Below are 26,317 nucleotides of genomic sequence, written 5' to 3' on the forward strand. Positions count from 1 at the left end.
ATACTAGCTCATGTCAGTATGATGTAAAAGCAAGTACCAGAGGGCGAATTTGAATGCAACAGGACACAATCTCAATCCTCTGTTTTATCCAGTGTTATACTTGCTTCCCAAAAGATCGAGCCCACCCATGGGAATTTGGCAAAACAAGTATGAAGGCCTGAATCTAAATTTAAAAATTAATTACATCAGTTTAGAGAGGGGCAGAGCAGCAAGTGTAGGTGATAAAGCAAAGTGGCCAAATGACCCCAAACCAAGTAACCTGCTCTAGCAGGAAGGACAGCTAAACCTTGAGAGAGGTCTATACCTAAGAGAAATCTTAGGAAAGATCCTCAGCAACTTCTAACAGTCTTAGTCTGAGAGAGAGATGGGCTTAGTCTGAGAGAGAGAGAGTCTATTTCAGAGGGCAGAGGGACAGAAATGACAAGATGACACACCACTGCTCTTAGAAGAAAAGTTGCTCACTGATGGAAGAATAGGTTCATCACCCATGAAAGAGATTAAGAGATCTAACATTTTACCCCATGGGGGATTGAAAAGACCAGGTTTTCCAGAGAAAGGGAGTCTTTGTAGATCACCATATTCCTTTTTTTTTTTAAGATTTATTTATTATTTATTTATACAAGCACTGGGTACAGTCAGAAGTGCGGGAGGATGACAGAATTCACCAGAGCAGAGAACAGAACAGGCAGACTGATGAAGTACACTGCTGAGGGGAGCAGCGGGTGGCAGGAGAGGTCTGCGCGCCATATGGGACCCTCGCCCAGCGGCAGGGAATCGAACCAGTGCTGCGGAGGCTGCGGGCAGGTTCGCAACCCAGCGCTCAACCATTGCACCACCGGGGAGGCCCCTCACCATATTCCTTTTCTCTTCCCTGGTCATTAATCTTTAAAAGCTGTACTAACACTGACAAACAGACCCCTCCTGCCAGGAGACGGGACATGTGTCTAGGCAACCAGGGGGTGAACACGCACCAGGGATAGAAGTGCTGGCAGTTAAACTCAATTACCTGCAGGATCTATTCCATCATACAGAAGGTATGACTTTAAGTTGTTTTCTGAAATGCTATAGGATGGTTAGGATTCCACACAGCAGTGAGACTACTTCATTTCTTGATTTAAAACAGGAAAGCAATGGAGGCAACAAAGACCCCTCAATTAGTTGGGGACCTAATTCCCATGTAGCTGCTTTCATCAGGGCTTCCAAAAGCTGGCTGCAGATTAGACCCATGTGATATCTTGCCACCCCCAAGAGCTTCAGGGCATTATTACTTTTAAAAAAGCTTCCTAGGCTATTGTACTATCTAACTGAAGTTGAAAACCAGCATCATTCAAATTCACTGAGTGCCAAAACTACAAATTCTGCAAGTCAAAGATGATATTCTAAGAAGTAAATTCATTTAACAAAACTGTTCAGTGTGCAGGTGCTGGCGTTGGACTGTCTAGCTCCTTTGCTTACTAGCTGCTGGTCAATTCTGGACAAGTCACCTAACCTCTCTGTTCCTCCCTTTTCTCATTTGCAATAAACAAATAATAATAGTGTATCTTTGATAAGATAGTTGTGAGGATTAAATGATATAGAAGTGCTTAGAACAGCTACTAGCACCCCATGAGCATCCAATGTGTATTAAATATTTCTATTATTGTTATCATCTTGAGTATAGCATTACATCATTATATTCATATTTCATTTGACATATTCAAACAGTAGTTGTAGCATGCAGTTCAAATAACTGTTCTAAAATCGTATCTCCATGAATATGAATGAAGCATTGAAAGTAATTATTCATTTCACCTAAAAGCACAAGTTCTCACATCATGCCTCCAAAAAACACATTGTTTATTCTATTTTCCTTGGGAACCATCCAGGTCCCCGAGGACGGAGATGAATCCTTAAAATGAACTGAAAGTAAAACGTAGCCCTGCAGGACTTCTTTCTGCAGCACACAGACTGAGCCTCAAGCCTCTAAGACTAAAATGAATACAGTTAACATGCTATATATGTTTTACCCTCTTAGATCTCCTACATGGTCAGAGTAAGTGACAAGACGTCCTTTCAGAATGCCAAAGAGATGGAAAATGCTGCCATCGATCCAGAAGACAAATGGCATCAAAGAGCCCAACAGCTAAAGGTTACCTGCTAGATTGCATTTTAAGTGTGTTTCAAGGGTTACTGCTGAATACAAGTAATGTTCGTGACTGACTTCTTATCACTTAAGGGTCTATTCTTATGCCTACCTCCCTATGGGTTGGCCTGGCTTCTGCCCAGATAAGCCAATGCTTGCTCAGCCAACTCTGTTTTTCCAAAGGTTCTGTTTCAGGGAGGAAACTCATCCTATCACTCTTTAAACATAGAGTTAAAAGCCCTCACAGAAGAAGAGCATGGAGAAAACACAGGGGGGGAAAAAATCACAGGTACAAAACATTGGCCAATTCTATGCTTCTCTGAAGTCTGTTTCCTTTTGGAGTTAGCAGTTCCATTGTATGTCTAGGTGATGGGGTACATGTGCCCAATAATGGATATCCCACAGAATCATCCTTCACAGAATAGGAAAGTCTACTAATGAGCACTGAGCATAAAAACATCCTTTTCTGACACAGAAAGGTGTGCTACTTTGACATCATAAGTGGTTTCAGGGCAGATTCTTGTGAAACTATTCCCATTGACTGCTTTTCCAGAAAAATCAGGCAAAGCATGAGCAGCTGATTTCTGCTTGAGCCAGTGTATGGATTTATGTGGAGCTGGTCACTCTTGGGCCACGTTTTATCCCTGCTTAAGAAGGGATGAGCCCTTGGAAATCACTGAAGCCTATGGACACTATCATTTAAAATTATATACATACGGGGTAGCGGGGAGTAGGATCAAGACAGGGGGTGGGAATAATATAGGGACTATAAACAAGAGGAAAATGCATACATTGTGCAAAAATGAAAAATGATGTAAAAAATATATAAAATTTAAAAAATTATATACAGTGGTAACAGTAGTAAAACAATAAAGTTCACTCCATTTTCAGAGAAGTTGGAAAAGAGGGAGCACTCAAATCATCATCTTCCCTCCCCAGACCACTCTCAGAATTGTAAAAACAGAAATAAAAGCTGGACTGCACTAGGTCTCCAGAAATCAGGTCTAATGCTCGAGAGGCCACACCCACAAGTTGAGAGGATAGGAACAGAAATGGGGCCAGAGGACAGGTTATGACACCAGGGCTGAGTACCTGATAGTGAGTCTGGGGAGGTTGGCCTGTAAGATGGAGAGGACAAAGGAAATGCCTTAAGGCTCACTGTGTATTGTAGACAACAGGCTGGATCCAAAGACATTAATTTCTGGGCCTTCACCAACCATTTACTTGCTGCATAACTTTGGGCAAACTTTCCCCAAGTCTTCAGTTTCTTCTTTAGTAAATCAAGGGTTGGTCAAATGAGCTACAAGGTCTATGCCAGCTGCAAAATGCTATGGTTCTAGGACCTTCTATTTCTTGTTAAACTATTTTACAAAACACATTTGAAGTATACACAATTTTTATAGCTTAGAGCTATCATAAGGAAAATTATAGTATTCCTGTCACCAAGGAAAATTATAGGATTCTTAGGCAATAATAAAATAATCAAGGTCAAATCATAGTCCTTGATGCATGGCATGGCCCTAGACAGAAGCAGCCAAAAAGGAAAAAAAAAAAAACTTTGGAAGAAAATCAGAAGACAAAAGAATGCTGCTTATTCTCTGTGTAGACTAGAATTCATCTGTTTATAACCTGTTCCACAGACAGAGATCAAAACATCTAAAGATTGTTAGTCCTAAAATCACAGCAACAGAGTAGACAAGCAATGGTTTCCTTTCTTTATTCAGAAAAGATCCACTCACTGCCCACTGCCTCAGACACACGGGGTAGACATTTATCATACACAAACACTCCAGGTTGCCTCTTTCTCCCTTTAACTACCCAGATCTGATGCCTTCTCTCTGTCCTCTCTCCTGCACAGCTTTCCCAGCCTTCCCCAGACCCCATGCTCAGGTCCTCTCTTCGCTCCCACTGTACAAGAGTCCAGAACATTCCCTCAAGGCTCAGCATATTTGGCCTTGTCTTATGAGCTGCTTTTGTACCAACTTTTGTACACCATAAGCACCTGGAACACTTAACATGGCACTTTTCCCATATCACCTAACACGGCTTTGCCCAGGGTTGATGCCCAGTAAGTATTTTCTAGTTGGTTGAAGAGACCTTTAAATGTCATGTCATCAGTCTGCAAGTGAAAATAGATTGCATTTGAAATTGTATTCTTGCAGGATGACTTTCAGAGAAGATAAATATCCCTCAATAAACCTACCCTAATAATGGATGACTCTAATAAGAGATCAAAATAATTCATACAAGAAATATTTACTACTGAGTATTTTTATTATAGTCCAGGTACTGGGAATTAGATGCCAGGCCAAAAGCCATGGCTGTAAATAAATTAAAAAAAAAAAACCTCTGCAAAAAAAAATAAAAGTGAATGAAAAAAACTTTTTAAAAGTTCCCTACCCTCTGGGCCTCCCCAGTGGCGCAGTGGTTGAGCGCTGGGTTGCGAGGCTGCCCACAGCCTCTGCAGCGCTGGTTCCATCCCCGGCTGGCTGCTCCCCGGCCACCGGAGGAGGGTCCCACATGGCGTGCAGACCTCTCCTGCCGCCCACTGCTCCCCTCAGCAGTGTACTTCGGTCCTTCTGCCTGCTCTGCTCCCCGCTCTGGCTCTGGTGAATTCTCTTACCCTCCTGCGCTTCTGACTGTACCCAGTGCATGTATAAATAAATAATTAAATCTTAAAAAAAAAAAAAAAAAAGTTCCCTACCCTCAAGGGGCTCAAAACTTTAGTAGGAAGACAGTGATGTAACCATTACAAAGCAATAACCATTACAAAGTAATAGGTACAAAATGCAGTGGTATTAAAGAAAGCATTAATTCAGTCCTAAAAAGACAGGAAAAGACAGAGAGAGACAGCATTCAAGTGACCCTAGAAGGATGAATCAAAATCTGCCCAGCAGAAAAACGAGGGCAAAGACCTGAAAGTTTGAGAGAATACAGTACTCCAGTATCACCCATGGGCCAGTAACTGACCAAGAAGTGTGAGGGAGAAGAGAGGTGGGGTGGGCGCAGCACAGGACCATGAAAGGCTTTTCAAGCACTGGCAAATTTGAGCAGGCTAATGACATAATCTGGTTTGCATGCTAGAAAGTTCATGCTGGCACTGGTCTGAAAAATAGATTAGAAGGAAATAAGATTAGACAGTCAGGTGACCTTTGCTGTGGTTTCCACCTAAGAGGATGAGAGAATATGGCCGCAAAGTGGCAGCCTTTGCTCCATCACATTCCACCTACAACTAGTTCACTTTTCAGCATAGTGGCAGTGTCTTCCTCCACCAACTGGATTAAACTTCTTTCTGGTCAGGACAGCCTCAGACCCCCCTCTGCCCCTGCCTAGAGAGGGTCAGGAAGTGCAATTAACAAGCTAAGCAATTGCTTAAAGACATGGAGAATAGGGGAGAGAGAAGCAGAATGGTTTCTAGGTGTCTGATTAGTGGCATCAGTCTGCAGAGGGATGAAAGGAGGGCCTGGGCCCTGGGGCTGGCAGGGAGGACTTGAGGTCAGGGGTGGGTTTGATGCTGAGTCTGGAGGTGCCGGTGGGGAAGAGGCAATTGATCTGAACATGGAACTCAGTTAAGAATTCACTGGTATGTTGAGGCTGTGGGAATTGCCACCGTGCCTCCTGGAATTACAGGTTACAGAGAAGAGAGGAGGGTCAAGAACAGAGCCCTGGAGAGAATGGAGGAATGTTAAGGGAAGTCAGAGAGGCAGAGAGCAGAAGGTGGAGACTAAGAAGGAATTGCCAGAGAGAGAGATCCTTAACCAGTAAACATCAGTGGTTACTAGTAAAACAGTTAACCAGGGAAAAAATAGAGTGGGGGGACCCTGAAGAACAAGCTTTTAAGAAAGAGGCATCAGTGAACAGTAGCAAACTGCAAATAAGTAAAAATGAGCCACAAAAGGGAGGTTATATACGCGACTCATATGCAAATCTCAAATGAGTCAGAAAAAAATATATTATTTTTGTAATATTTATATAACTTATATTAATGCAAGCAATATAAATGAAAAATATATCTATTTGTGTGTCTACCTGTATATACAGAGACAGCAAGAGTGATGACATGTGGCAAAATGTTAAAAGCTGGGGAATTGATAAGGTATCTGAGAATTCTCTGCGCTACTTCTACAACTTTTCTGTTAAGCATAATTTTGAAGGGTGAAACGATACCTCTGAATCATATGAGGTTTTATACATCAATATTAGTGCAATAAAAAGAAATACAATTTTAAAATAAGTAAATTAAGAACAAAAAAAAAATAAGAGGTTGAGGAAAAGATGCCCATGGGATTTAGCAACGTTACCAGTGTCCTGAGCAGAGGCATATCAGGGGGTGGTGAATACAAGGGCATGTGGCAGGTGCAGAGGTCAGGATGAAAGATGGATAAATGGAAAGCTGTGCAGTCTATACTTTCAAGATGCTTGGCTGTGGATTAAGAGATGGAGTTTATAATTATCCACTGATGAGAGCGCTGATAATAATAATGATGACAAAGAAAAATAAGGTCAAGAGGTTTAACACAAAGAAAGAGATGGGGGAAGATGAGCCAGAATGTAGCCCTGGGAAGAAATCAACCTCCAAGAGAGAGAAAAGAGCAAGAGAGGACATCCTATCTGGCTTTGACTTGAGCCTTATGTGTCTTTATTTTCTTAGCTGAATCTATTCAACTCTTTTGATTAAAGAAATAACATTTAAGAAAACAGAGACAGAGTTTAACAAGAGACTGAGATTAGCCGAGGGATTTTTTTTTTTTTAAATGGGCAAGACCAAACACATTTACATGCTAAAAAGAAAAAGAAACTAGACAGGGGACAATGAAAGAGAATATATGCAGGGGAGAAAGTCTCCCAGATAATTTAAGTCCTTGTGTTTTCACTTGTAAAATATTGACAATTGATGGTCATCATCATTTTCTATGTAAGAGTCTTCTACGCACCTGAGATCTTTACTTCAAGCCAAGAAATCCCTCTTCACTTAACCTCTCCACCTACGTCCTGAATCATTCTGTGCTCTCCTGTTGACTTTTCACAGGTTTTCCAAATCCCATCACCATTGTGCACCCGGTACTGGATGCAATATTGACCCCTGCTGGCCAGGTCGAGCAGCACAGCCCACTAGCAGAAGACCCTCAATAGACAAAATAGAAAGTTCCACCATTAAGCAAGCCTTCACAAAGATGAAATAGGATGTCTTCTTTCTTGCCACTCTAAAATAACTCTTGATTTCCAGGCAAGGAAAAGGAATGGCAGAGTGAAAAGTATGTATGATTTTTGACTAATTAATGTCAACGCGCTGTCATCACACCCTAAGGAATCCTCCCACCTTACCAAACAGTTAATTTGATTTTAGCTCCAACCCTATCAATAAATCTAGGCTTCTTTAACTCATTGCAGCATACGCTGCTTCCTTGCTGATGCTGAAAATGAAAGCCACTTAATATGCATGTTGCAAATTTGCTGAATATAATCAGATGAAAGTTATAATCCAAGCTCAAGGTACCACTTTATTGTTAACACAAGAGAAACTTCACGTTAGAGCTGGTCTTGGAGCCCAGGCATGACCCTCAAGACTCTGGGGTTGGTCAGAGAAACGAAAATCAAGAATGGCTTTTGTTTTACAGCAGATGAAGTTTCTGGTTGCATCCGAAGCGCTGGTTTTCCCCTTTGCTCTTGCTGCAGAAACAGAATTGTGGTAAAAGAGAAACAGCCGGGCGCTGCCTTTCACGGGGTTGGGGGCAAACTTCCCTCGGACGGCACAGTATGAAGGAACATTAATAACTAAGAACAGGTCTTACTAAGAAATTATCAACCCAGCATTAGGCATCAGGATTCCCGAGAGGAGCGCTCCTTTAGCCAAAGGGCCCCGCTCTGCATGTGCCGGGAAAGCCACCACCATTAAGCAGTTATTCTGAGTGCATGTAGTACGGACTGATTGCAAGTGTGGGTAACAAAAGAACCCCAGTGAGAGTGGGATGAAATAGAGGATTTCAGTGCTGATGGAGATTAAATAGCCTGAGAATGGCTTTGTATATTAACTTCAGGGGACTCGGGTCTTGCCACCTAAAGAGTGACACCTTATGCCTCAATTGTGGGGTAATAAATCTTCAGTAAACCCACAGATCTCAAGTAGGCTGCTTGGAAGGTGAGAGAAATCACATCAAGCCCCTAAATGTCTTCCTTTCTTGGAAGTGAAATGGCATCTCTGGGCACTTACGTGTATGTGAATAGCAGATTTAACACTTGAGACAATTGAAGTTTCATAAAATGATGAGCTCTTGGCCCTATTGACAAAGCACCCTGTGAAGAGTTCTCTTGCAAGCGAACTGTCAGCAGCAAAGGTGTAATGTGATTAAAACCAAGTGGTAACCCAAGATTTCGGGCCTGGTATCCCAGGGGGGCTATCTTGATAAATTTTTCCCTTTTTGGTGGGGATAGGAGAGTGGAGAGAGAAAAGGACAATTGACAACAGCAGGAAAAGAGTTCTTGGTCATTTAAAAGTCTGAACAAATGTTGGAAAGAATGTCATGATCAGTATGAACTGATGCATAGATGGTAACCAAGGGGGTCTTTTTGACCCTAGTGAACACACCAATGAGACTGTTTCATGAACACACCCATGAGATTATAAAATAACACATTTCTTCTGGCTCTACTACCAGAAGCATGCGCTCGCTCGGGGCTATTTGCAAAACCTTCATCCTACATTTCCCCCAGGCAGCTCAAAATACTGCATGGGAGGGAGAACCTTTCTCAATTGAAAGACCAGGAAGGTTGTCTTTTTGGAACAGCACAGGTGAAAATGAAGTTTAGAGGAACTAACCAGAACCTGACCAATCCCTCCAAAAGCTCAAATTCTACAGAAAACATACTCTAAATTTCCAATCATAAGTTATACATTCTTATTTCAAAATTTGATCTAAGGAAAAAAAATTAATGAAAAAATCTGATATAAAAATACCATGTATATCATTGCTTTAAATCTAACAATGTCAATCTTTCCATTATAATGAGATTTCACTAGCAATAGAAGGCCTCTCAACATTCTGAGAATAGGATGAATCTTAGCAATTGTATCAGAAATGTGAAGCATAAGTGGAACTCATAGCAGTAATTTGGTCGTTCTGTGTAGCAAGCAAAAATGTGATTTAGTCGAGATTTTTCTTCTCAAATGACCCAGGTAACTTGCATTTTTCAATTAACATTTCATAGATGCAGGCCACAGAGATTTTTTTGTGTGTGTTCAGAAAGGGGAAAAGTATGCCCCATTAGGTAATACACTGGTGCATATGGTACCTTACTGTTTTCAGTAAGCATTTAATCATTCTTTCCAAAGACCTCTTAACTCAGCTAGTTTTTCACAAAATAATGAGTACTTTATTCCTTGGAAAATATGTCTAAATGGCTTTCGCACAATATAGTTACATAGTGTATCTATTATACCAAGAGTACATTTTGTTGTTATAAGACTTTGAAAAGCATAAAGACTGTTCTGAAATTGAAATATCCCCCAGATGTTTGATTGCCTAAGTACAGGCTATATTAAGGAACAGAAGCAAAACAACCCTTGTGGTCTCACAGATGTCCTATCACAGGCAGACTCTCTTAAAACCCTCTGAATAAAATCTAATTTGTTTCATCTGGTGAAGGGGTCATTTCTAGCTTCTGACCTTTATGAGTAAGAAGATCTGATCATCTGAATTGTATTTCATACTATACTTGTACTTAGTCAGTAAAGCAAATCATTGATGTTCTTCCTGCTGAATATTTTTTAAAATATTCATTGTGGTTCAAATAAGCTTACATTATTTGGATGTAGATTTGTACGTTTTTTGTAAGAAGTTCCTTATCTTTAGAGGTAAAACTCTTTTCTCCCCATGTGGTAGTACTGCATTTTAAGTATTTTAAGTCAAGGCTTTTCCTTAATAAAAATCCCATTTTAAGCTCTCTATTTCTGTCTAGAAAATGTGTAACCTAAAATGGCCAGGAAGAATTATTCCAATAACCACCCTAATTGCTGGAAATTCAGAAAGGACCCTCTGTCCTCTGATCTTCTTTCAATCCCATGGTAACCTGATTAGAAGTTTCAACTCCCAGTTTGAAAAAGCCTTATTTAAAGTTGGTGAAGCATGCCTTATCTTTTAATTTTACATTAAATAAAAATATCTTTTTAGAATTACCAGGAACAGTGGTCTCAACAGGAAAGCACAAAATCCAACAATGGACTAAGAGGCCAATCTTCTGAAACATCCAATGGCCAGCAACCTTCCAGAAGACGAGCCAAGCACAAGATGCGAAGACGGTATGAACATTACAAAAACCTCAAGTCTTTGGTGACTGAGGAGCCAGTAGTCAGTCAAGGAAACCAGAATAACAATCTCCAGCAGCAGCAAAATCAAAATAAAGCCATTGACACCTCAGCAAAGCATGAAGCTGTTGTGATGGCAAATGCCCCAAACAATGACGTACATCAGTCGAACCCTCTTAGGAGCCAGGATCCCAAAGTAACCTCTGATATATTTGCTCCACCAAAGCAGGCTTTTGACAAGGTGTTATACAAAAACACTGTTGGCTATCACACAATGAATGTTAATAAAGAACGAGGACGCAAAGACCAAGAAGGGAAGAAACTTTCCTATCAGCAGCTCTACCTCGACACCCTTTCTAACATGGACTTGAATCACCTTAATGAACTTTCTAAGAGACAGGTGCCCCCGAGACAGAAAGACACTCAGTCTGTCTCCAACATAAACATTAATGGGCCAACTCAACAGAAGAAGCAACCCAAACAGACTCCTGCAGAGACAAGATACAAGAACTTAGAAATACTATGGTAAGAATTCCCTTTTCTCAAGTGATGAGCTAGGGAAGAAATGAGACCCTGATGAAGCAGGAGAGACAACATGGGAAGGGGGTGTGGAGGTTGTCAGGTGAGAGGGAACCATTCACCTAACCATGTCCTTAGCTGTGATTTATGCCTAAAATAGTACACGTTTCTTCTTCCCCATTACATCTACTTTTTCCACAGTGGTTAAACCAGATGTTGGCAGAAGGGAGGGATTTAGGAAACCCAGTAAAAGAGATCTGTATATTCTGAAGTTTGCAAGTAATGTTGGGGGGAAACAAATGATCTCCAACACTGTAACAGCCTATCCTAATAACCTAAAATATGCACAAAATATCATTTTTAAAAATGACAATAATCTAAAAATTTGATTAACTATGATATTGAATATCATGTAGCCGTTATAAATTATGATTAGGAGGAAATACAAATAAGATACAAAATGACATAAAAAAAATGCGCCCAAATGTCGACAGTGACTATCTGTGGCAAGAGATTGGGGTTATTTTTCATTTCTTCTGTGTATATTTTGAATCCTTCAGGTTACTACAATGTTGATATATTACTTCTATAATCAGGGAAAAAAAGTCATTTTAAAAACCACTTCAGGGACATTATTTGATGTCATTCAATCAAATGCATCCCTCCTCTAGGATCTTGTTTAATTTCCTGGTGCTGGATTTCCATGATTATGTGAGTAACATAACACTGAACCCCAAATACTGTCCCATAGTAATTCAGGGGGCATACTTTTCTGATTCAGAACCTACACCAAGACAGATAGGCTTATAGGCTTATAGGCTTGCTTTGTTGTTTCTCATGGCTGGTGAGTGGGTTTTGCACAAATCCACCCCTTTTTGGTGTGGTTTTTTGTTGTTGTTGTGTTTTGGTTTTGTGCTGTTTTTTTTTTGTGTGTGTGTGTGTGTGTGTGTGTGTGTGTGTGTGTGTCTCACTGTAGTTCTTTGAGGGTCACAGCCTTTATACAGGCATATCAGCTCTGATTCTCTGCCTCATACAGGGCCAAGATCTTGTATCTCCTGTACCAGCATCAAATGTTAAAACCCAAGCTCTTGGATTCAAAACCTGCACAAAGAAATTCATAGCTTCATTTTATCCAAAGTCGGCTTAGTTTTAGTTCCTTTTTTTAATTTCTGACCTTTGAAGATTCCCTGCCTCACTCATAAATCCAACTATGTATTTTGAAGTCTGTTTATTTAATTTAATCCAACATTCCCAGGTCTTCTGTAGTGGGAAAGACTTTGATTTATTTCCTATTAGTATCTTTTCTATCCTGAATGTGCTAAATGAAAGGTCTCCATAAAACCCAAAATATACTAAAGAAACAAAGGGGACAATTTGAAGAAGTCAATATATTTATGATAAGGTTAAACCCAAGCTCATTCGTTTGATCTGGGGAGCAAGAAATACATTGGCATAAATCACTTTAGGACCATTTATCTGATCATTATACGTATCCAGGTTGTAGTAACAGATCTGAACTTTTTTTATCCCGTCAGGAAATTCCACTCAACCTCAGACCAACCTGCTAGAGCGTCTCCAGATTCGCGGCTGGCCGAGATCATGGAGCAGCACCAGCAGGCCTTGATGCAGCTGACGGAGGTGCAGCCCAGCGACGGGGCCTCATCCAGCATCACATTCCCACCTATTCTGTCAAGGGTAGAGAGTGAGTCCCGGCTCAGTTCAGAAAGAAGCCAAAGGAACCAAGTGAAAATTAGTCGTAGCAATTCTGAAGGCTATCTGTTACAACTGGAAAAGGGAAAAAAGCATAGGAAAAGAAGCGGCATTAAGGTATGGAAGCATTTTTATCAAGTAACCTTTTAATTTGGGGAGCACTCTGGTTGACATTCCCCTTGCTCTAAGCCTTGGAGCTGGTGGGTGCGTTCACAGTCTCTGCCACTCCGGGTGGACCAAGGTCCTGAGGAACTTCCTTGCTGGAGACCCTGCTACTTCCTCGAGTCTCTTTCTTCCTCCTGGAAGCTGTTGCTGCCACAGATGCCCATCTCCACCTCCTTATCTCAGGAAGGGTCTGTATTAGCAGAAAGGCTTGGTCCTCCTTTGGGTCATCACACTCTCAGGAAAGACCCCATACCCCATCTCAACCCCATCTAGGCTGAGTCACCCCAGATGCATTCTCACTCCCAAGAAGAGGGTCGAACGAGCAAAATGCCCTATTGCCACTGCCATCTTCCTTATCTCCCTCTGTCTCTCTCTTCTCCCCTCCCCAAGAGCTCCTCTTGACCATAATCACACCTCAGCTCCTACAATAAAACGAATACTAAGGAGAGCAATGACTTAGCTTTCTTCTGAAACATTGGCTCATCTTTACTGAGTTTCTCTGTCTGCGATAAGATTCACCATCACTAGCACCTCTGTGAACAAATTTTTCCATTAGCTCTTCTGGTTTGTAAGGGGAATATGGAGATGAGGGACAAGGTCACAAAATGGAATGTTTTCAGGAAGAAACAGAGGTTTATTTCTCCAGGTAATAAAAACTCCTTGGTAAAGATGATTTTCTGCAAGGAGGAAAACAGTAAGGAGAAGGTGCAAAATGTAGTCTGTTTTATAGGGCAACAAGGAAAGACCTGGCTGGAAGAAAAAGGCCTGCGGTGACTTGGGTTTCCCAGTAAGAGATTCTGAAATGGAGGCCTAAGTGCTGGGGTAAGAGGATACGAGGCAAAAGGATCATGAATAAAGGGGACACTAATAGGGAGCTTTGGACAAAGAAAAAAGAGTTGTCTTCTCCTTGAGGGGGAAGCTAGACTAGAATGGGCAGTAGGTTGCAGCATAGGGAAGACAAGGAGGACTGGCTCAGGGCTGCACTATGACCTCAGACATACAGCCAAGAACTCGCTCACCCACCTCAGCTACCCACATAACCCATCCTAGGGTCCCTGTTCCCTCAGCCATCCATGTTGCTAGGGTCCCTAATCCTTGTCCAGGCCATGGAAACCACTATCAGCAGCTTGAAGATGGAATAATCCTCAGTTTCACAATAAATAAGAGGAAATGGTGTTTCTAGGATCATAATTTTTTTTTTTTTTCACCAAAACCACCACATGGTAGTTGGGTTCTGAGGCATGCTTAGTACTAGCTTCAAGTACTTCCTAAATAGGTTTTATAGACTAGACCGGGAAGCCAGACACCATGCATGCTATCAATATTATTCCTACAGGGAAATGTATTCAGCACTTTGGAACCATGTTCTCAGGTGAGGACGGCCTGTTCACTAGGAGCTTATGTACTGCCAGGACCTAAAGCACAGCTTGAACACACTACCTCAGAAGAAAACCTCCTAATTGAGGGTTCTTGCCAATATGGCTTGTTGAAAACACAAGCTTTTAAACCCTTCTCGGTGAGCAGGGTTTAGGGGAAGTCATGGACTCTGCCATCCCCAAGTTCTCATCTCTGTTCTACCTCTTAATAACTCGGTGATATGGGCGAGTTATTAACTCACCGGAGCTCTGTTTCCTCAGAGGCACAATCAGAATTGTCCTTTTTGTAGATCTGGTGTGATAATAAAATATCAACAGCTCCACTTGGCCCCTAGCAAATAATGGACATCAATTAAATTTCCCTCCACCTCCTCTTAGCCATTGAATTCATATCTTACTGAGAATAGAGGGGGGACGTGGCAGAGACAGCATGTGTCCCCAGAAATCTACAAGCAAGGGTGGGAAGGGGAAGAGAGAGGACATCCAGTTTCTGCTTCCCAAATCCACTTCCAACTTAGAAAATTACTTGCTTTCTGTCAGGAATGTCACAATCCCAAAGTCTCCCCTCTCCTGTTCTAATGCCTCCAGCCTACATCTGACAAAACACACAGAAGCACTCTTTGTCTTGTAAGTTCTTCCAGAAGCTAAAATGACTTAGAAGTGAGCTATTTGTAAGGGACAGCAGGTAGCCGGGGCACCAGCAGAGGGAATCATTAGCCAGGTCATGCCCATTTGCTGGTCACAACCAATCTTTTGGTTTCCAAGGGAATTGACTTGAATCACATTAAAAATTTGAGGATTTGTGAAGATAATAGGCCCCAGCGCCCTTCCTTCTCTCCTGGCAGTTCTGTGGTGGCTGATTGATGAATACTAAGCATTGTCCATCGCCAGAAAATCCAGACATTAGGCAGGGCGAAATCAACGCAGGCCAAGGGATGACAAACAGTATAAAAATATCTGTCACCACCCGCCACAAAAATCACAGCTTAAGGACTTCTCTGTGCTGGCCATGCTGAGCTGGACTGCAGTAATTAACTCATGTGTTTGTGCTCACAGACAATCTGGCAATTGCTGCTTGACTGCTTCTAAGAAGAGGTTTATTTGGATTAAGTTTAGCAACCACAGAGCAAATTTCCTTTACTGGCTGGTCCCTGGGACTGGAGGCATTGTTTTTTGTCCTGTTTTTGAATAACTGTCTCACTTACACATCTGAGGAATGTTCTGGAGTGAAGCCCTGCGGTGTCCCCCCCTGCAGCAGGGCACAATATTTCAGAGTTGAAACAAGTTCCCATAAGACAGCCAATGTCATTTTCGATGCAGGCACACGCTACTCCAAGTTTACAATAAAAACCTCACTTCTGTATTGAGAGGTGTGGTTGATTGCTGCCTGAAGCCTTCCATGAGGACTGTCCTGTAGCATCCTGCGCTAAAGCAATCTATGGTGCGCCGTGGGAGGGGGCAGGCCTGGTCTTGGTAATCCTCAGATGGTCCCAGGGCTGGGTGAGGACAGCTAGGGTGCATCTCCTGCAGAGACTAACAGTGATCCCCTCCCTAAGGGGTTTGTTGAGGACATGTCTATGATTCCCTGCTGTGTTTGGAGACCTAATGGGACTATCATTGCTAAATTCTTTTTTTTTTTTTTTTTTGGCATAATGCTATTGTGACCTTTTAATCTCCTAACAGCCAAGGAGAGGTAAATCAAAGTAAATTCCCTGGATTATTTTACTATAAAAGCCTTTTGAACAGATAAAGTAGATTAGTGGTTGCCTAGGGCTGGAGGTGGAGTGGGGACAGTGATAATGGGGACAAGGTTTCTTTTAAGGGTGATGAAAATGTTCTAAAATTGGATTGTGGTGATGTTTGCACAACTTGAAGAATCTATTAAAAACCACTGAATTGTGCAACTTCATTTGTTATGGCCTATGAATTATATCTCGATAAAGCGGTTAGGAAAGTCTCAGTGGAAAGAGATCAAACAAAATTGCAGGGCTGAGAACCAATCAAGATTACTTGAGCTAAACTTAAGTAAATCCAGGATTTTTCACTGCCAGTCATCCAGAACAAACTCCGCCAGGAGTCATCCTCTCCTTGGAGAAATGTCTCGTTGCTAGAAGTAGCTCATCCTGCTAGGGAGTCCATGGCATTTAGAAATAGCCCCTTTTAACCACATCCTTCTCTTCAGGTCACTATGTACTGCTAGATCCTGGGCTCTGTTTTCCTAGGACAGTCAAGACCTTGGCCGGATAGTCAAGACCTTGACAGTCTAAGAACGGAGGGGGGTCAGGAATGAGCAATTATTCATGCCTCACGATGTCTTGCAAGTCGGTGGAATAATTCAACGTTAAGCTGCTTCAGACTAAGGATGTGATTTCTGGGCAGTGATCATTTCATTCTCATCAGTTTTGGTCAAATTGGATTTATGTCTTGGCTAGGAGCAAGGTTCTTACATTCTTTCTCATTATTAGTTTACTTTGGCAGCTAGTAAGAGCGGTCACAAACCAGCGGTACAGATGGCAGAAGAGAAAGAATCAATTTCCAAATGTGAAAAATACGATCTCTGCATTCATTCACCTATTAAAAATGAGCAAGGATTTTTCAAACGGGGTAATACACAGTGTGATCAAGGTTTGGACAACATGAGCACTGGTATACATCACTAATGGCAGTGCTCAGTATGACCTTGAACAACCTTGAACATTTATCACTTTTTCTCAATCACTCCACTTCTCTTCATTTATCTCAAAGAAACTACCAGTAGCCCATCAACAATACATGTCTCAAATGTTTGGAATTTAGAGGAATAGCTAAAAAATAAACCAAATGAGACAAAAGAACATTATGCATAAAAAAAGCATTTAATGACAGGAAATACACTAGAATGGTGTAACGCTCAACTGGTTAGTGGAGAAAAATATTTCTAGGTGGTGGACAATTTTATAGAAGTATAGGCAGAGAGAGGTAGAGGACAGGAAGCTGCCAGAGTGACTTTACTACATACAATGCCTCTTCTTAAAGGATTTCTTTTTGAAATGCCCTTCGATGGACTTTTCCTTTAAAAAAAAATTTATGTCTAAGAATATGATGATTTGAGTCCAAAGGTTTTAGAAAGAATTTTCTCTTACCTTTTAGAATTAGATACACTGAAAGAGTTTTGACTATAAATCTTTAACGTTCTCTAGTCAGGTAATTCTATTTCTAGAATTTCTCATCCTTGCAGTACAGAAAGCATCTGAGATGTTGCTTTCAGCTACAAGTCACAGAGTGACCATTTACAGCATCATCAAAGATGTAGGCTCATGCTAAGAAACAAGGTCATGAAGAAAAGAAGTCATGGTGGATGCCACCGTTTCTCCTGCCGTGGGTCTCTCCTTTCGCAGACCTTCCCACAGGACTGTGCTGGGTCAGCTCCTGGAGGGTCACAGCCCCTGTGATCCATAGTGGCCACCATTAGGGTTAGGGAAAGAATCTGCCATTTTTACTGGAAAAACAAGAACTACTAATTCTGATGACTGTGTGATCTGGATTTGCTGAGCCTTTCTTTAGAGATCTGCTATCAATTGTTTAAGAAATAAGGATGTTTTTGCTCAACCACAAACACATATGAAGAGGAGCATTTTAAATAATGCAATCTCTGAAAAATCAAGCTCTTGAACTCAGCAGACTAGATATGTTTGTGAATAAACCTAAGGCATGAATCCTTAATGCCTCTTTTCTGAAATATGGAAAAATCTATGGGTTTCATTCTTCTTACATAGGAGTCCACAAATAGGTAGTTACAAGCACTAGTGGTTCCATAGCTCAAAATATCAGAATCTGTGCTTGTATGATTCCTTTGTTGTTTTTTTCTTTCTTTCCTGGCTTTAAAATTATTGCTGCAGCTCCATCTCTAAGGAATCACTTCCACATTGGAAATGAGATAAAGGGGAGGGAGAGACAGGGAGGGGCTGTGCCAGCCCAAGTAAAAGCTTTCCGAGATGTACCTGCAACCTACTCCAGCAAACTTGCACTCATGCCTCTTGGGCTAGGGCTCAGAGGTTCTGAGCCTCCACAGTGGGAAACAGTAAGAGAGAAGCTCATCTGTATGACCTCTGGGTATCAGTCAGTAGGCCATTGTGGGTAGAAACACATCATTATAATGGTTCATGCGGCAAATGTGTACACACATGTCTCCATACGCTCATGTTTGTATAGGTTCACTTCTAAGGGTTGGGAATCTTCAGTAACTACATCTCTTGTTGAAATTTTCTAAGTCTCTGGACTATCTCTGCCAAATTCTTATAAAAGGCATGCTAGCTGCACAGCATATCTTAAGACTTAATGAACAGGAGCTTACAAAATCTAGAAAAATACCATCTTCATCATCAGCACTACTGGGGTGTAGCCTGCCTACGGTGCAGAGTCTTCAGCAGGGCTGTTCTTTCTCCATCCCCACCTCCAACTTAAATGTGCTCTAAGGTCAATCCTTTCATTTTAACCATCTCTTTGGTCCTATCCTTCCTACCCTCCCCAAGGAAGGAAACCAAATGAATTCACAAACTCAAAGTAAAAAAAGATTTGATTTCCTCACAAGGGCATCTGCTGCAAGTAGCAAGTCGATTTTAATATCGAACGCAGCAGTTTGGGGAAACACCTTTATGCTACAGTCAGGAGAGACCATTTGCATTTTTCCTGCTTATTTCTGCTCATGTCCTAACCCAGTAATTAAATTGCCTCAAGAGGTCACTCTGTTCCCTTTAAATCTGCAATGGCTGGAAGTTATATGAGATTATTTGTACTCCTCAAAATATCCAAAAATCACACTGTATAAAATTAGTTTCTCAGTGGACCTTAACCCCTAAATGATTAACCCCTAGACTCTTAACCCCTAAATGTTTGCTTTCTTCTGACATCATTAGACAGGGCACTCTCTTTTGAACCCCTAAATGTTTACTTTCTTTTGACATCATTAGATAGGGCTTCTCTTTTGAAGCAGTATACTTACCTGATTCATTCCATTGCTTCTCCCAAGAAAACCATTTAAGGCCCACAGCCTCTGAAGCGCTAGTTCGATCCCCGGCTGCCAGCGAGGGTCCCACATGGTGCACAGACCTCTCCTGTAGTGCCCGCTGCTCCCCTCAGCAGTGTACTTCGGTCCTTCTGTCTGCTCTGCTCCCCGCTCTGGCTCTGGTGAATTCCCTCACCCTCCCGCACTTCTGACTGTACCCAGTGCATGTATAAATAAATAAATCTTTAAAAAAAAAAAAAAGCCATTTAACATGTTCAGCATAATAGTAACAGCAGCCACTCAAAGGGGTGATGTGTGTGTTCCGTTTATAATGTTAATAAAAAAAAAAAAACAGCTCTTGACTCACTTGAAATGTTTATTTATAATTGTTAGAATTTACTTTTATTGCAGAAGTGGAAAAGTCAAACATGTTAACTAACCAGCTACACACAACTACCATTACAATGGAAGAATAGTTGGGAAAGGCACCCACTCTCCACAGTCCACAGCGACTTGCTGTCCTTCCTTCTCCCTTAACTTTTTCTTATGTGGCTGTGACAACTTGGGACATCCAGGTCCTTAGAAGAAACTGTCTCTGTGATTGTATTTTTAGAGTTCCAAGCTGAAAGGGTATCAGAAAAGAGACGTGAAGCTTGGAGGCCTTGGACCTGACCTTGAGTCCATCAGAGACAAAGTGAGTGTGATGTTCATACAACAGCCTCACACTGGGCTTTGCCCATCTGTCCTTTAGCAAAACTGAATATAAACGCCCCCCGTAACAAAGTCCTAATTCAAATGTCTCGCTCTGAATAGAGACCTTTCTGCAACAGCATTGGTTAGAGAGACCCAGACACTCCTTTTACCATGAAATGAAATTACTTAGCCAATGTGGCTTTATGGATCCACCTTTTAGTTTTGAAGGCCCAAACAGAAAAGAGGGCCACGTGTACATGAAAAGAGATGTGTATGTTATAGGGTTGTTGGTCTTTCCCAATAGAGTTATCTTGGTAATTTTGAAGAGTGGCTACAGAGAAGACACTTAGGGTAAGAGTTTCCCAACCCATGAAAAGTGCATCCACTTTATTCTCTTTCCTCTAGTGAAAGGAGATCTTCATTTAATGTGTTTTAACTGCAGTTGCACTCAAGGCATAAAAAGAGAGTATAGTTCAAAGTTGGAAGCAAAAATGAAAATAAATTGGGTAAATGCAACAAAGAAGGGGCTGAAAGTGATTTAGCCACTGTTAAGGGAACACTGGCTGTGCTGTTGCAGTGACGGTCCCCCTCCGAGAGACCCTTTCGAAGAGGAACAGGAATTTAACCATTTCACTGCCGCCTCCTTCCATGTGGCCACCCCTTTGCTCCCCCTTGTGCTGGTACAATGTGCCTCTCCACTACAATGAGGGTCACTTTAAATAGAGAAAAGAGGCTCAAACTGGACCTGGGAGGCATTGTAACTTTGTTTCTCTAAACAGATGCAGAAATTAATACAGCAAAAGGAATATGCAAAGCAGGTGAAGGAGCACAACATGAGGACACTATCCATTCTTTCAAAGCCACAAACAGCAAAAACCGAAAATAAATCTGTCATCCCCCGGCAGAAGGTAAGAAATTCTCACCGAAGCAGCTGTCTTTTCGATTGGAATGAAAAGAAAATTTCTGTTACCTCATCATTTAACAAGGTCCCCCAGCTTATACTGAACACAAGGGATGTTTTAGCTATTGCCATTCCTGCAGCTACTCGACATTCATGGATGTCAATGTAAAAATGACACGTACACACAAATGATGCTGAAGGTGAACCTTATGTTTTTCTGATATTTGCTACTGTTGTTAGTCCTCAGCGTGTTTCCTTCCAAGTATAGTATTTCATGTTTGTCACACACACAATGAATATGGTGATTTCTTAGAAGAAACTAATCATCCTGATTAGCTATCCATTTCCTGCTCTATCATGAAATAAATTTTAACGAAATCCATGCCTACTGGCTATTTGAGTACTTATAAGCAAAGATTTTCATTGTTTCTCTCAAGTTCAAGTTCCCCTATCTGTTTCCAGAGGGATTGTCTATATAGATTCCTCTACCCAAGAAAAGTGATTTCAGCAAATACAGAATGTTCTCCTGCTCAGATGTCATCAGACTACAAGTGGTGATGTGAAGGAAATACGCTCTACAAGGGAGACAGAATGTGGCTGATTTGCCTCCGTCCCACTAAGGACATGGGACCCTTTGCATGAGGGACAAGTGACTCTTTTAGGAATTTGTACTCCGTGTTCTCTTTCACAGACCATCATATTTCCTCCCTATTGCCTTTCTTCCTCAGACCTTGAAGACCTCAATCCACTGGAGTTTCCATGGTGCCACTTTTTCTTTTTTTTCTCCTTAATTTTTTCATGAAGAGATTCAAGGCAACAAGTCTATGATTAGAAATTCCTACAGAAGTCACCTCCACACAGAGAAGTCTGGAGTTTTTTCTCCAGGACCTCAATATACTACCTATTCTTATTACAGCTTTCAATAAACTTATTAAAATATCATGCTGACATAAAGGGAGATTTAGATATTATGATCTCATTTGTATTGTAATTCAGAACTCACATCACTGGAGGAAACAAAACTGCCTTTTTTGCATATCCAGGTTTCTGTAAATACATTAAAGAAATCATTTCAGGGCTCCAAAATGTATGTTGCAGCATTCTAAGAGCCTAGAAACAAGAATAGTTGGTGTGATGATGGCGGCTCAGTTTTATATCACTGCCACAATGTCTTTTAGTCTCAAGCTGTAAAAAGTTCTTTTTGGATGGAAAGGTATAATATCTCCTAAGAAATTCTGTATTACTCCCAGAAGCTAAGCAAATCATATCCATGAGACACCTATTTTCAAACACTTGATCAAAAACTCAGTTTTATAAAGAAAATATCAGGCACCATTGTATGCATCAATCTGCAACTCCTGCTTTTTCCCCACAGCATAAGGTCATGTGGCTAATTTCTTTTGTTTAAATTGTGTTCTGTTGCATCACTCACATTTTACATTTGATCTCCCTTTCCACCTACGTCTTATAGTATGTTACTGTAGCAACCGTCTATTTTCCTAAGACTAGATGTAATTTAAGGAATCCAAGATGCACTTCCCATTTCAAATAAAATTTTCCCTTTATGCTTTTTTAGGCTTTGGAATATGCTAAGACGATCCCCAAACCCAAACCGTCAAATCTGACGGATCAAACATCCAAGGAAAAGAAAAATCCAAACTATGCTGGAAAAGAAGAAACTTTACCAGAAATCTCACTGCTGGAAATATTACAGAACAGACATGAAAGGGAAAAGCAGGCTGTGGCCGCTTTCAAAGTGCTTCACATTGTATAGGCAACACATGCAGAGGAGACCAAACTCCTGGAAATGGATGTGCAGTAAAGAAACTCCAACCAGCCACTCTGCTTGGAGGGAGATGACCTATTATCACCATAATTGCAGTCCATGCTCAATTCGTGTAAGATTTAAAATAAGGGCCCTATTCTCTTATGGTGTCATACTTACTTTCTAGGAAGAAATTTTTTTAAGTATTTATTTTCAAATCAGTTAAAATTTGGCCTGAAGAAGTAGGGAATAAAGCCTATTGTTTTATAATGAATCTTTTGATTTCTTAAACTATCTCCACCCTTCCTTAGAATAATGAAAACTATGAAGCTGCCCAAAGAATAAGTTCATCTACTTGTGTTTCTCTTTCACCCTCTTGATAAGGAAAAATGAGTAAAAACACTCCAGTTTCTACTAACAGGAACTCAAATTGGGCTAATTCCCAGTCGATTTTGAGATACCATTTCTAAAATATTTCTAGATTTACCAAAGGGTTTATATATAAGATTGAAAACATAACAGGTACATCAAGATGTGCCTGTTCAAGTGGATCAAATCCCAATGTTTTCCAAATAGAGCATCAAGACATTCCCCAGGAATCTTCCAACATGTCCAGAAACACCCATCTCAGGCACCCTGGGAGCTACTTTCTCCAAGTGGCTTACTCCGAGTATACAAATCTGCTAGGCATCTTGCCATCACACTCGTAAGCTGTCAAATGTGTGCTATCACACAAAAGAAGAGTAGGTAAGACAAAAACCTTCCACAATTTACTGCTGACTATTGCTTTACTTTTCTTCATCTTTTGGAACTGAACATTGTAAAATTTCCAGGTCTTAAAATAGCTGGAGGGTTTAATTTTTTTGTTACATGTTCTATTGCATTCTTAGATGGTCACATCCAGAAATAATCAGATTTAATAACTTAGGACACATCTGTTTACCTATACAAGTGGCATAGTTTGGAGATTTACTCTTATGTTGTCTCATTTTACATATACCATGTTGTGGTATACAAGTTCCTGCTATCTAACTTTCTCTTAAAGATGGAAGCAAGCAGAATTGCAGTTCTAGAAAGATAATAAGTATCTGAAAGTGAATAGAAAACTAGTGAAATGTTCCAATGATATTTAGAAGATCATATTAGTTCTGAAGACTTGTTTTAGGAAAATCACTGCCCACGCTGTTCCAAACAGCTATTTGCAAAAAAAAAAAAAAAAAAAGGAAAAAACCATCAGGGTACATGGCGAAGACTTTAGAAATATGAGATAGAACAATTTTTTTTCCTAAGTGCTTTTAAATTTAAACTTATTCCAGAAGATAAAATAGTACAGATAGAGATTTCCACATTTTCATACTTAAAGGGGCAGGGTAAACTGCTTAAATATTCCATTTCTATTAGACGATCTTAAAAAGATTTAGAGCTTGGAATGTTTTTTTCTTACCCGACTGCCAATTTTTCAGAAGAGAAAACATGTCAAGAAAGGACAGATGACTCTGAAATGGTCAGTCCTACTGATAGTTACGGGAGAGTAACTGATCTACACGCCAATCTTTCACACCTAATTATTCATGGAAGAGGTTTTTCCAAGCAAGAGGAATGAAAACGTTAAGAATTTCAATTCTGGCCCTGAACTTCCATCAAATTTGATTTTTAGAAATATGTACTACTCTATCATATTTGAAACACGTATCATCCAGCAACTTCATCACTACACTGATAAAGTTATGAGACATTAATAAAGCAACTCTGATGTTGCCTAATAAAAGACTCCATGTACAATTTTTTTTCCAGAGTATTAAAAGCCTTCCCATAATCATTTCTCAGTTAGCCTAAGCATTTTGAAATCCTTCAGGCACTTTCACACATACAGTCAAGAATCCATCCTTAGCAGAAGCAGGTCAAGGATCCATCCTTAGCAGAAGAATCCATCCTTAGCAGATTCAGTTGATGTCAAACATTACACAGGATCTTTATTACTACAAGTCCTTATCATCTAGTATATAAAACTCTAAAACATCAAGAGTTCTTGCACATTGAAAGTAATAGGCGGTATCTAAAATTACAAATCCTTAAAAAAAGAAAGACATATTTGCTGAAAGTTTGAGGTTGAAATAAAAAAATGGATCCAAACGGGCTTTTTTCTAGCCCCAAGTCATCCCAGTGGTGGGATTCCATGTCAGAACATCCCTCAGCTATACCAGGATGGGCTTAAGATTCTTCACCTATACCTTTTTGCTCCTTTAAATTATACTAATAACAATATTGATATTTGATAGATCCAAGTGGATTCATGATCAATTTTTATGGTACTTGCTTCATATTTTAAAGAAGTACAATCTGCCTGTTAGAAGGGAACTTCAAGTTTGTGTGTGATTTTAATGATGGAGGACCTGTATTTGACCAGATGTTCTATTTGTCACAGAGACTTAGTGCCTAATCTGCCTAATCTCCATAGAAGTTGGTGTAAATAAAGGACCTTTAAACCACATATCCTCTCCTATTCTAGCCTCCTTTTTATGGTGTTTTTCCACCTCAAGTCTCCAACAAGAGCATCCTCTTACAGGGAGATTTTTTTCACAAGTAGCTGCATTTAATGACAGCCATCTTCATGACAGTTGTTTTGTATAGTAAGGGGTCTCTTGGGAATTATCTAGAAACCAACTCAAGGAAAGAAAATATTGAGGAACAATATAAAAGGTAGGCCTAGCAAAGACATGATGCCTAATCGTTCCAATTGGGGCCTTATTATTGGTTAATGAATGATTGTCAAAACATCACAGCAAGCATAAGCGAGCACGGTCTAGTCTACAGTGAGAAAATGACTCTTCATCCCAACAGTTATTAGCTGGGAGTTGTTTGCAAACACATCCAGTAATTATAATAACACTGAAGCTAATTGAGAACCTAGAGTTGATAGCAAATGGTCGACAATAGCAGACTAGATAAACTCAAGGGGGATTCTCTTTTAATTACTTATGGAAAAACAGCAGAAAATGAATTGAATGTAGGTGATAGTCTGCAGATATCAGGGCAAGTTTAGCTCATTCTTGCCAAGATGTGCTTCAAAACCTGCATTACCCTTATGTTAGAGGCAGCATTTGAAAATATAAAGTTCTTAAGGGAAAAAAAAAAAAATCAAAGGGACTCCCTAAATACACCTTGTTTTTTCAAGATTTATCTTTCCCTATTAGAATAAGAATAAATCATATTTCATCTAACTCTCAGATATTCCTACGATGAACAGGGGTCTCTCCTCCTTAAAACTCAGTGCATTTCCATAGCTTCCGTTATGAACAGTTAAAAACAAAAACAACTTGTAAATATTCCCTTTGCTGGTTAGTGTTTTTCCAGTGAGTAAAGAATTTAAAACCATAGCTCAGGGTGAAAAGTTGTAATTATTGTGGATTTTGTGTCTCTATAATACCTCACTGCACCTCCCATCCCTAACGATAGGAAGCTGTCTATATTGTCAAACAAAATGTGTACATTACAAAAGGCTAAATAATGGAGAAACATGTAGTCTAATAAAATTTTTATTTAGATATTTATTCTACTTACTATTATATACATAGGATCTCAGGGTAGCTAAAAGTCTGATATTCAAAATGGTTTCCTCATCCAATGCCTGCAGACTAAATACAGTATTCATTTCTGCTCTCCCTCTAGTTTTGTTAAGCACAGCCATACATCTTTCTCACAAAGGTACAGAGAAAACATAAAACATCTCAATTTCCTAAGCGAACATCTGGTCAATGGAAAGCAAAAGGTTATGCATGG

At 40.4% G+C, this 26,317-nt stretch overlaps 1 protein-coding gene across 4 annotated transcripts in view; it reads left to right on the plus strand.

Moving 5' to 3' along the window:
• Nucleotides 1-22,546, plus strand: part of JHY (junctional cadherin complex regulator) — a gene marked incomplete at both ends in the record, with an annotated part of 48,351 nt that extends 25,805 nt beyond the window's left edge. The window contains 6 exons of one of the 4 annotated variants that reach the window (XM_084248840.1): nucleotides 2,015-2,128; nucleotides 10,291-10,949; nucleotides 12,479-12,770; nucleotides 19,792-19,872; nucleotides 20,651-20,779; nucleotides 22,349-22,546. In XM_084248840.1, coding sequence (XP_084104966.1) covers nucleotides 2,015-2,128; nucleotides 10,291-10,949; nucleotides 12,479-12,770; nucleotides 19,792-19,872; nucleotides 20,651-20,779; nucleotides 22,349-22,546 — 1,473 coding nt within the window. The remainder of the gene's footprint in view (nucleotides 1-2,014; nucleotides 2,129-10,290; nucleotides 10,950-12,478; nucleotides 12,771-19,791; nucleotides 19,873-20,650; nucleotides 20,780-22,348) is intronic. The other 3 variants (XM_084248841.1, XM_084248842.1, XM_084248843.1) reach the window with 3 other exon arrangements.
• Between the last annotated feature and the right edge of the window lie 3,771 nt (nucleotides 22,547-26,317).

Source organism: Talpa europaea, assembly GCF_964194135.1.
Source record: "Talpa europaea genome assembly, chromosome: 12".
Lineage (NCBI taxonomy): Eukaryota > Metazoa > Chordata > Mammalia > Eulipotyphla > Talpidae > Talpa > Talpa europaea.